Below are 12726 nucleotides of genomic sequence, written 5' to 3' on the forward strand. Positions count from 1 at the left end.
TGACATTCTACCAGTGCTGCAGTCATTTGCAAGTAACAGTTCAGCTGATATTTAAAAACCTGATGTAAATAAATGCATACCAGTTAGCTGATGTGGAAAACCAAATCCAATTTGATTATGTCAGGCTAACTCTGAGCTTATTAACACTCCTTCAAGTTATGCAGGCCGTGTGGAAAGATTTTGATGTCCTCAACCTGGAAAAAAGAACCATTTGGAACTAGTTCAGAGAAAAAGCACACTTTGAAGACTGATTCTGAAGTCAGTGTGCTTGTAGAGTTGTTACTTTAACATGAAGGAAGGTTCTGCACTTTTTAATTTCAGTATTTAAAAATAATAAAGTGAATTGGTAATCTTGAAATCACATTTTAGTTTGGCATGTGGTGCTTTAATATATACTGTGTCGAGTAAGACTCCCTCCACGTTCTGCGTGGAGTAGGGTTTGGTATCTGAAAGAGGAGCCGCACAACAAATGAGAGAAAAAGACACGGGATAATTTTGCAATATTGGGGGACCAGGCGGGCAAGTCCCGAAGGACGTCCTCCACTGCTCAGGCTGCTCCAATCTTTTATTGATCTGGAGTAGCCCTTAGGTAAGGAGGTTTCAATGACACACAGATCAGCAAACAATTTCCAGGAATAGACAAAGTATCTGATTAGCTCATCAATAGATTTCCGGGAGTATCTGATTAACAATAATCAACAAGGATCTACATGAGTATCTAAGGAATTAAGTGAAATAAGGTGGGGATGCTTCAGCTATTATTACCTAAATTAACTGGGTGGTTCCTAGACTAACTGGGTGGTGCACAGTCCTGACCTTTGCTAGGACTTCAAAGGTTACTAGCTTTGGGGGGTCTCTGTCTAAACTCAGCTGGTGAAGACAATGAATGGACTCTGGCAATACTGTTGTGTAGCCAACCCCTGGTCAACAGATATAGAGAAGTTTACTGAGGCCTCATCTCTGGAGGTGTCAGGTGAAGGCAACTGGAGAAGCTGGGGCTCCAGGAGGATTGCTAACTGGTCAACCTTCAATTTCAACTTTTATCCTAATCAATGAACCAACTGAGAGATTGTCATTAACAATTTATTATTGTCCTGTAATATGCCACTTGCTGGAGAATGGTTTGAGCTATAGAAGTAGAATTTAAAAAATAATCTTAGTCATAGTGATTATCCCACCTACAGACTTTAGTTAAATCTGAAAGTTAGTGCCTACAAATACTCCTCCTATATTAGTAACAGAAATGTTTAGGGAGTGAGATATTATCATTACATGTATATTGTGATTAAATCTGGGTTAAAAAACTCTGTTGTAAGTTGTGATGTTGAAAAAAAATCTCAATAGTAAATACACATTTCTTTCCTATGTTAGTACAATATGGTGAAGGTAGTTGAAGTTTGATTCATTTGTCTTAATCTATTCAATGAATATTTACCAAAAACTGCTGTATGCTAGCCAGTTTCCTGGGCATTAAGGATACAACAGCACACAGTCTATCAGGGAAGACAAACTGGTATTAAACTTGTAATTGCTATAGAGTTTACTGAATAGCATTACAGAGAAAGAACTTATGTGGGAGTGCAATATCAGGGGGAAATAACCAGGACTTAGGGCATTGGAAAGTTTTCTATGGGGAGGTGATATTTAAGCTGTACCCTGAAGGATGAGTGGGAGCTGGCTCAGGTGAAACCATCTTATCAGACTACATTCTTTTCTTCAATCAAATGTACTTATACCATTGTTCAGTTTTCCAGATAAAGAGCTGGCATTTCTTACAGGCAATAGCATTCTCAATGGGATATTACAATACCTATGATTATGATTCTTAAGTTCAGTGCTCATTCTACAATACTGTAGTTGCAAATAAAGATAATTGGCCCTCTTCTTGGTAGGACACCTTGAAAACCATAGATTAATTTTTTTTCTAATAGCTACCTTTCCTGTGATATTTCTATTTGTCTTCCAAGGATCACATATTTAGTGCTTTATAATGACCTGTTGGCTGATTTGAAAATAGAGAGAGGGAAATACTGTTTCTAATTAGTTGGGAAGTTCTTATTCCCCTCCTTCTGATTCATTGGAGTTATAATAAACTAGAGGCCCAGTGCATGAAATTCATGCATGGGTAGGGTCCCTAGTGGCTGCTGGCTGCCAGCGGGGGCCTCCCTTCCCTGGGTGCCGGCTGTGGGCCGGGCCTTCCTTCATTCTGCACTGCCCCCTAGTGGTCAGCGCACATCATATTGAGTGATTGAACTCCCAGTCAGTGGAACTCCGGAGGGGACACTTTACATATTAGGCTTTTCTATATATACTAGAGGCCCGGTGCACAAAAATTTGTGCACTCGGGGGGGAGGGGGCCCTCAGCCCGGCCTGTGCCCTCTCGCAGTCTGAGACCCCTCAGGGGATGACCACCTGCTGGTTTAGGCCCGCTCCCCGGGGGATTGTGCCTAAGATGGCAGTCAGACATCCCTCTGGCAGCCTGGCAGCCCTCGGGGGATGTCCACTTGTCAGTGGGGAGCAGGCCTAAACTGCAGTCGGACATCCTTAGCGCTGCTGAGGAGTCAGGAGAGGCTCCCACCATCACCGCTGTACTGGCAGCCATCAGCCTGGCTTCTGGCTGAGCAGAGCTCCTCCCATGTGAGAGCGCCCTGACCACCAGAGGGCAGCTCGTGTATTGAGCGTCTGCCCCCTGATGGTCAGTGCGTGTCATAGTGACCAGTCATTCCCAGTCCTTCTGCTGTTAGGGTCAGTTTTCATATTACCCTTTTACTATATAGGCTAGAGCCCTGGTGCACGGGTGGGGGCCGGCTGGTTTGCCCTGAGGGTGTCCCAGATCAGGGTGGGGGTCCCGCTTGGGTGCCTGGCCAGCCTGGATGAGGGGCTGGTGGCTGTTTGCAGCTGGTCACACCCCTTTCAGGGTGGGGGTCCCCATTGGGGTGCCTGGCCAGTCTGGGTGAGGGGCTGAGGGCCATTTTCAGGCTGGCAGGTGACTGAAGCTCCCAACCTCTCCTTTTTTTCTATTTTCTTTTTTATTCTGGAATTTATTTACCATCTATGACTGTCACTGGAGCTGAGAGCTGGCTTTAGCTCTGAGGCTCGCCTCCAGCTCTGAGGCCTCCGCTGCTGAAAGCATGTATCTGGGCTTTGTTTAGCTTCTATAATTGAAACACTGTTGCAACTCCAGCTCTGAGGCCAGGCTGGCTGAAAGCAGGTTTCTGGGGATTGTTTAGCTTCTATAATTGCAACATAGTTGCTTAGAGTGCAGCTCAGAGCTGGGCGGCAGCAGGCGGGGAACCTTGGCTTCCTCCGTCACTGGAGCAAACAAGCCTCCTCTTCGCTTCAGCTGCCTGGCTGTCGGCCGCCATCTTGGTTGGCAGTTAATTTGCATATCTCCCTGATTAGCCAATGGGAAGTGTGTCGGAGGTACAGTTAATTACCATGTTTGTCTATTATTAGATAGGATAGATTACCTTCTCTTGACATAAGCTGATTGCTTTAGGACTATCTTCTGAAGTGTTGGGAGTAGAATCCTGCTAAGATGTGTAAACATTCTGGAGTGGTATCACATTTATTCCTACTGAAATACCAATGTCTGTGCATAGTCTGGTGGGTGATCCTTACCAGGAAACATAAGTATGATAGGAAAATGCTATAAAGGATCACAAGAACTAAGGGAGAAAACTACCCCTGTTGTCTGGGGAAAGTATCTGAATCTAGAATGTCCCAGAACTGGGGCTGGTATTGAGTGAACAGGAGACCAGCCGTCATTTTTTGGCCAAAGCCATGGGGAAATGGAATGTATGTGATCTAGGTGCATTGTTCCAAATCTGATAGTTGGAATCTGAGTGATAAATAACTATAAGTCTTCACTCTCCACTGTAAGTAACCCTCTCATCACCTAATATGGTTTTTTGCAGGATGGATGTTTTTAAAGTGGGCTGAAGAAGCCATTTGACCTTGATTTCCCTCAGATAATTGTTTGCAATTGTTGGCTTCCACAAGTGCTGGTTGGGTAAATCAAAATTGCTTCCAAGAGTAGTGCAGCTAAGTATGGCATTATAGCAGTGAACTGTACAAAGATATCGCCTAATAGGGGAGGGAAAGTGGAAAGTAAGCCAGCAAAGAGGAAGGATGCTTTTCTGTAATTTGTCCACCTGTTTGTAATTTATACAAAGGCATGGTATGGACTAGCTGCTGCCCTTCTAGCCACTTTTGAACTCATGCTCACAGCTAACTATGACTTAAACAAACAAAAATGGGTAATTCTAAGTAATTTTTTCATGGAGAGATATGGCTCTCCAATCCAAATCTCCTGCTATATAAACTGTGTTTTTGTCTCCAAAAATATGGTGCAGATGTTACACAGCAATATTTTCACCTTGAAGCTTTCCAGATAAATCATTGGGATTTCCTGTGGGAGATAACATCAGAGTTAGGCTCACGGGGTCTTTCTCTTGCAAGCCTGTCCTGTCTCCAGGTTTATATGCCTGGTGTGGCCAACTGACTGTGTGACATTGTACCAGATGTCAGGGCCATATGCCATTTCCCTCTGGAAATCATCCTAAGTCAGTATTTGATGAGGTATAATGCTGCCAAGTAACTGTTGGTAATGTACAGTTCCTCCTTCCTTGCCTGGCTGCAACATGTCCTGTAGTCTCCAGAAGAACATCTGGCAGCTCTGTGTGTATTTAGCAACTTGCAGACTTCCCTGCATTGATTTACACAAGGGCTTTAAAAAGGTATCAACATGTACTTATCAAACATTTATCGCATACATATTTTACATAAGGCTCTGTGCCAGTTTTGGGGACCATACAAATCCTATGAGATATTGTTCAACTATTACACTTGAGAAGCAATGTATGACCATCAGCAGTTTCATATGGTTCAACCTAAAATAATGAGTCTGCAGCCAGAGGACCTAGACCAGCCGTAGGCAAACTACGGCCCCTGGGCCGAATCCGGCCCGTTTGAGATGAATAAAACGAAGAAAAAAAAAGACCATACCCTTTTAGGTAATGATGTTTACTTTGAATTTATATTAGTTCACACAAACACTCCATCCATGCTTTTGTTCCGGCCCTCCGGTCCAGTTTAAGAACCCATTGTGGCCCTGAGTCAAAAAGTTTGCCCACCCCTGACCTAGACTGAAGTCCTGGCTCCCCCATTTACTAGCTGAGTTACCTCAAGCAAGTTCTTTAATTTGTTCTTTCTTTTCAGTGAAATGAGGAAGTAGCCTGAATGACTCTAAGGTCCTTCCTTTTTTTTTTTTGCCAAGAAGCCAATTCAGTGGAAGGTATGAAGATAAATGGTAATAGACCCCGTGAGTTTAGCAATGATTTCAGAGGACATGGCAAAGTTCTTAAAATGAAATTCATCTTATTTCTGCCAAATTTAAAAATAAATAAGTATGTACATGGCATCACAAACCATCACCATTTAGGTTTTATTTAGCAATCTTTTGCAAAATCTGGAAGGTTGGACAACTTAGAGCCTAGCACCGTTTTCATTAAAATAATAATAATAATATTTATATAGTGACTTACAATTTTCAAAGCATACATTTTCTGATTTGATCTCACAGCAACCCAATAAGACAGGCTATTTTATTTTTCATTCTCTCTCTCTCTCTCTCTCTCTCTCTCTCTCTCTCTCTCTCTCTCTCGGAAACTAAGGCTTAGAGAGCTTAAGTGAATTAACACATTGCGGATGGATCATGAGAATTCTTGCTTCATATTACACTGTTTTACAAAGTATCTTACTTTAAAAAGATATTAGCTTGTAAGAACATGTAATAAATAACTTTAAAATGCAATGGGTATTTAATTTAAAGTGTGCCTTTAACATTTATGTAAAATGTTTTTTGTACTCATTCAATAGAAACCTATCTGGCCACTGGGTAAAGCTAGCAATAAAACTACTGGTCTGCAATGTGTTAAGGCCACTGGCTAGAAAAGTTCCAAGCCAGAATTCAAGCCTGGGTTTTATAATTATTATTTCTATGTCATTTCCAAACTGACTCTATGAACAGCAAAACAAAGAGGAAGAAATTTGGGAAGAAAAGTACATGCTAGAGAGAGAACTAGAAGCAGATTTGAAGGTATTTGTGTGGAGATACCTGCAGGGCACACCTAGCCCATTAAATCCTTCTTCATTGGACAAAACTAAAGTGGGCAACACCCTCATCACTGAGGCATACAACTCTGGCACTCAAGGGGAAGAAAAATGCTAGGCAGGAGCTGAAATGCCCTTTGGGTACCTCTACCCCATAATTAACACTTTCTTCTGATGGATAAGAACATCTTTTTCCTCCTTTAAGCTGTGGCAGACATTGCAACTCCTATAGCTGCTATAGCAACCAAGGCATCATAGATTTCTTCATAGTTGGTTCAAGAACTTCTTAGGAGATTGTGCTAAAAACAATTAGTGTGAGATGGCTCAAGAGGAGATACTACTAATGATTCTTCTGCTGACAAGCCATGAAAAGGAGGCTTTCAGAACTCAGCAAGATGATGTTTTATTATCCCCCCATGTTATGGCCCTCCTAAGATCCCAGTCCAATGGTTGTATATTCATGAAACCTTAGCTATGAAAGGAGTCTCTTTAAGACTGTCTTGTAGCATATGTAAGATAGGAGTCACTCAAGGACTTAGGCGGACACAGAGAGCAAGCAGAAGGGACGTTTATTGGAGGGAATGGGGGATGGAGCCACAACGGGGGAAGATTAGGACTCAGCCTCCACTGTCCTTGGGGTTGAATTTTATGTGCAAAAACCGCAAGGGGCGGAGGCTGGGGGATGTAAGTGTTCTTAGTCTGATTAGATGGAGTTTGTTGTCCTTCAATCCGATTAGTGCTGGCCATTGAGGCTGTGGGCTGTAAGCGGCCGCTGTTATCGTTGGCCTGCTGTCTCACCCTCTGGTGCGGCTGCCTCCTTATTGTGCTGGATAGGGTGACCATGGGCTGTTCCATGAAATGAGGCTGGGGCCACTCTCTCCTTCGGGACTTTCTAGTTCGCCTGAACCAAATGTCCTCTGCTGGCCTGTTAGTATAGTCCAGTCATTTGATATATGAAGCAGATGATCCAGAGAAAAGAGACCACTACACTGGTGTCCACATTTACATCAGAATCACTGGGGAGCTTTTACAATCCCGATGCCCAAAATCACACTCCATACAAATAAATCACAGTGACTGGGGGTAAAAGCCAGGTATCAATATTTTTTAAAGAACCGCACCCCGTCTGCCCTGGTGCCCCGCCCCCCCCGCCCCCCCCCCCCCACCAGCTGATTCCAGTGTCCAGCAAAGTTTGCAATTAATGGCTTATGATTTGTCTAAGATCACACACACGGTCGGACAGGAACCCACCATGTTCAACTCTATTGATTTTAGCCAAAACTGACTCTTGCCCTGAAAATGTAGGATGAGTAGATACGGAACAGCTGCTATAATGATGACATTTCATTTGGCCTGTGAGTCCTTCCTAAATGTAGGAGGTCTTCCAGTGGTGCTTCCTCCAGTTGTTGGACATACCATGGCATTTATTCAGGTGTTTAAGGGAAACCTACTGTGTGCAAGTGTTGGCCTTCAGTCTGCAGGCCGACGCTCTATCCACTGAGCCAAACCGGTTGGGGCTGTCTGCCCAATTCTTAAATCAGAAAGTTGAGAAACATCCATTTTTCCTTCTGTATCTTTCAATTTATTTTATATGTCACTAAATCTTCATGATTTTACCTTCTGACAGTGTGTGAAATTTAGTCTTTCCTTTCCTTTCTGCTGTCTTAGGTCAGGCCCTCATTATTAGTCCCCTAGATCAGTGGTCGGCAAGCTCAGTAGTCAACAGAGCCAAATATCAACAGTACAACGATTGAAATTTCTTTTGAGAGCCAAATTTTTTAAACTTAAACTATATAGGTAGGTACATTGTTATTAACTTAATTAGGGTACTCCTAAGGCTTAGGAAGAGCCTCACTCCAGGGGCCAAAAAGCTACATGTGGCTCAAGAGCCGCAGTTTGCCAACCACGGGCCTAGGCTATGTGGATAAATGGTCAGTAAGGAACAGAAGGCTTTGAGCTCCCAGAGCTTATCAGCTAATGAAGGACCAAAGACATAACTCAGCAATTCTGAAGACGTAATTCAGCAATTCCAACACTTAAAGAGTTAAGTCTGTGATGGAAACTTACTTTATTCATTTGCACTGGCCCTTGCTTTTTCTAGAGGATTTGTGGCTGCAAAAATACACATAATGAAGTTGTTAGCATATAAATAAGAAACAGAAATCAAGACTAGGGAAAATATAAATAAGTGTAGAAAGTTGAGAACAGAAGAAAAATGTATAATTATGCAAGCCATAAAGATCTACTTGGGCTGAACCTCAATTTTGGCATTAGGTGTCCTGGCAGCCACATTGGAAAGGGAGCTATGGTTAGTTATAAAGTTCTTATTGTCAGAAAGACAAAAAAAAAAAAAAAAAATACCAGTACCTCAGGGAAGGAAAGGCTTTCCTAGCACTTGAATCTTGAGGTAATGTCTCATGTGGAGTTCCAAATGGTCACCAATAATATTCCTATAGTGATTTGCAAAATTGGATTTTATAACACTGTGCCTTGAGGACCTTGCAATAAAATAAAGGATATAAAATGGTGAATTTGTGGCATGAGTAGGTGGTCAGGAGTAAATTGATTTGTGCCAAATATATATACAGGTAAATCTGTGGCTAGGTAGACTATCTGGGGGAATGGATGGATTGGATACCCTTAACCCCTAGAGTGCCGGGGAGCGCAATCGCGCTCCTCCTGTCTTTCGCCAGAAGTGCTGGGAGCGCTATCGCGCTCCTCCTGCAGTGTCACTATTAGATTCTAGTAGTTCACTCTTTATTGACAGATGGCACCTAAGTGCAGATTACTTATGATGCCGAATGTTTGTAGTTCTAAAATTGACCACTGGCATTTATCTGCCTAATTTTTTACAGGTACTACGATTTTATGAAGTTTACTCAGATTTTGTAGCCCTAAAGCAGGGGTCCTCAAACTACGCCCCTGGGCCACATGCAGCCTGCCAAAAACATTTATCCGGCCCCCCGGGTGTTTTTGCCACGCTGTGTGCATAGGAATTTGTTCATAGTTTTTTTTTAAACTATAGTCCGGCCCTCCAACGGTCTGAGGGACAGTGAACTGGCCCCCTGTTTAAAAAGTTTGAGGACCTCTGCCCTAAAACTTTGAAATGGCATCCAGTTCTAAGTCTGCTTTTATTAGTGATGATGATATTGCTAAATATGTCAATTCTTGCAGTGAAGATGATGATTTTGTAGAAGATATTGGAGAAGGGTGTCCCTCTATTTTAACACTATATGTTTGGTTCAATTTTTTTTTTCTACTAGTATTTTATAATACAATCAGCAAACAATATATGTCAAAAGATGAAAACAAATGTAGTCAAGGTTTCCTTAAGTTTTTGAATATGTAACTTCATTTACTTGCGATTCATAATTTTTTTTCCTAAATTGCTGTAAAATCAGCAAAAATGCCTTGGCAATTTTAGCATAGTTCCTAGGATATTGGTTGGCACTCAAAGTGTTAAAAACAGTCTTCATAATTTCTCTCTACTGGGATTTTATAAGGTAGATGGTCTTTTTTTTTTTTTTTTTCAGTTTCCTGGGGTGAGAGTGAAGGGCAAGTATTCTGTGTTGTAGCTAATTTTATGGTTCATACCAGGGGTCAGCAAACATTTTCTTAAAGGGCCAGATAGTAAATATTTTATCCCTTGTGGGCCAGATGGTAGCTGTCATAACTATTCAGCTCTATGGTTATAACACAAAAGGAGCCATAGACAATACATAAATGAGTGGAAATGGCTGTGTTCCAATAAAACTTGATTTACAAAAACAGGTGCCAGGCCAAATTTGGCTAACAAACTGTATTGCCAATTCCTGGTTTAACATTGAGAGAGAAAAAAAGCAATTATATTATTGCTATTCTTTTGTTGGAATTACAAAATGTTTAAAAACTCGACAAGCCTTGGTCAGTAAAGTAGGTTTGACTTCATAATTTAATTGATAGTAGGTAAGATATATGCTGGAGAGAGCATGGCTCATGTTCAAGATTCAAATTCATTACATTCATTGAAGGAACATGCGGACCCCAAAGCAATCCAATATAACTAGTCACACATCACAGTGACACTCAACAGACATGGAACTAGACTTGTTGTAGCACAAAACTGGGCTGGGTCTAAACATTTTTTATTTCATGTGAAGAAGGAGAATTGTGTTTCTCACCTGGAGGTCTCACAAAGCAACATGCATTCTCTATTAAGATCTCCTGGTTGGTCCCTTAGGAAAGAGAAAAGATGTTGGATTCTATCCAGTAGGTGTGTGCTATTTACTCATTCATCATCTTTTCAAGTGCAAAATCTATTCCAGGCTACCAGATGTAGATTCTAACAAGTCTTCTGTGAGCACAGCCAATAATACAGCTGCCCTTAGGAAAAAATAATAATTTCACTGTAAAAAGGCTTAGTTACGAGCAGATAATGCATGTTGATGGTTTGCTGTGATCTGGATTTTTTAATACCTCCCACTGGCCATAAACTAATCTGAGGGGTACATTGTGTAATGGGAGCTACCTTAAAGGGATAATTCTGGGAGGTCATCAGAAGAGGTGGCCTCAAGTGATTTGGAATCCAAAGCAGTGGGTGATTTAGGTCTCCAGCCTTAGATACTGCTTTAACTAGTTTATGGATAACCCGTGGTCCTGAACAATGAATTATGAACTCACACATGCCATAGGTAGTGACAGTGAGAAAGTAAGCCTTAGACAGACAGCTTCAGAAGAGTTTGTAAAATCATGGAATACAGTTTTGAAACCCTTGGGTCTTCATTGTCAGTTTGAGCATAATTTGATATATCATTCTTTCTGGATAGTCAGGAATGGTTCCTTTTGCTCCATTTAGAATTTCCTAACTATTCACGTATCTAGCAGCATACAGTGGTTAAGAAAATGGTTTCTGTTCATTGTAATCACTACCCTAGGCCTATAGAGAACAAGTACTGTGTCTTTATCTTTATCTTCTCAGGCATTGTCCTGTACCTGATCCCTAAGGGCCACTCAAAAATGGTTGCCCAGTGAATGATTCCTCGCTAATATCATCCTGTTTGCAATACTAGCATCATAGAGTGGTGTAGTGAGTTGCCAGGAAGGAAGGTGGCTCCTTTTTGTTGCGCAAACTGTGGCAAACCTTGAACTCCTTCAACAGAGACTTAAGGCTTTTTGTTTAGGGGCTGGAATATGCCTATAAGACTTAAAAAGCAGAAAAACATTCATATGGAGTCACAGTGCCTCCCCCCCAACCCCCATAAATATCACCAGATGAGGGTGAGGTAAAGGATATATAGGGCAGGCATGAAATATTTTTAATAATGGCTTATTCTTAACAAGCAAGATTTGAGACCAGAGAAGTTTCAAGTTTAAATTTCTTAGGGAAAATGCCTGATACCAGTCACCTGAGATTTTCACTTTTTCAGAAGTATCAAGTGACCAGACATACTATTTTATTCCCTCCTCTTTCCTCTGTCTCTTGCCAACATGCTTATTAATAACAATGACTTTATCTATTGCCTTAAGAAAACAAATTTCCTTTGGCAGAAGTTACAATATGGTTTTACAGTCATATCTTTAAAATATCCTTGCCACTAATAAGAAAGACATAGAGAATGGGGACATTTTGAGCCAAAACCAATTTAATATTGGGCAGCACTGAGATGCAGCACAGTTTTGTCCCCGCTCCACCCTGGTGGTCAGGTCTTGCCAGTAAGAAGGGGGAGAGAGCCAAGAGAATGGGGATGTGCACAGGAGCTCTCAAAACCCAGCTGGGGCTCTAGCCCTGAGCATTTTATTGTAGGGTTCCCCTGCTACCAGAGGAATGTGGGACCAAGGAAAGAAACAAAGATGAATTTAAAGCAAAGCCTAACTCACATGGGTAGTTTGTCTTACTGTAATATATAAATTGCCCAACTCCATTGCATCTAGGTTTATAAGGGGTGAACTTTGGCCCCAGGACATTGAGTATCTTTTCCTCCTTATTACCTCCACCCACATCACAAGACCAAGGAAACCTGAGCATCTGTTTTGCTCCTGACCCTCCCCTAGCATTAACCACAAGGCAACATAAATAGAATAAAGAGATTAATGGATAATTTTAAGTAGCCGCTAGGTTCACGTCATACTCCCGCTTGGGTTAGTGTTGAGAGTCAATTATAAGTTGTCATGACCCTGAGTATCTTTAGATCATAGAAATATGCAGATCTCCAAAGTAGATATTAATTACTTTTACCTGTGTATTCATCTGTTCACTGATCCATTCTGACTGTTCTTGGTCTCAGGGCCTGAGGATCATTTTCTCTGATGCATCACGGCTCATCTTCCGGCTCAGTTCCTCCAGTGGCATGCGGGCCACCATCAGACTGTATGCAGAGAGCTATGAGAGGGATCCCAGCGGTCATGACCAGGAGCCACAGGTACCAAAACAGAGCTGTGCTCCCAGCACTGTGTGTTTCACTGCTTCTGGCAAATTCTGGGAGCTCCTATATGCCTTTAGTGGGAATGATTATATTCTGGAAAGTAAATTTCATATTGATACTTCCAGCTGAAGGACAAACTTAGAGTGACTACAAGCAAATTTAATTCATTCATCACAGTGTTTGCAACAGAACAATTGTTCTCCAGCATCTA

At 41.8% G+C, this 12726-nt stretch overlaps 1 protein-coding gene across 1 annotated transcript in view; it reads left to right on the forward strand.

Moving 5' to 3' along the window:
- Window positions 1-12726, forward strand: part of PGM5 (phosphoglucomutase 5) — a gene marked incomplete at its 5' end in the record, with an annotated part of 164129 nt that overhangs the window by 122511 nt on the left and 28892 nt on the right. The window contains one exon of the mRNA XM_081103133.1: window positions 12378-12512. Coding sequence (XP_080959259.1) covers window positions 12378-12512 — 135 coding nt within the window. The remainder of the gene's footprint in view (window positions 1-12377; window positions 12513-12726) is intronic.

The sequence above is a fragment of the Myotis nattereri genome (assembly GCF_964212035.1).
Source record: "Myotis nattereri genome assembly, chromosome: 12".
Lineage (NCBI taxonomy): Eukaryota > Metazoa > Chordata > Mammalia > Chiroptera > Vespertilionidae > Myotis > Myotis nattereri.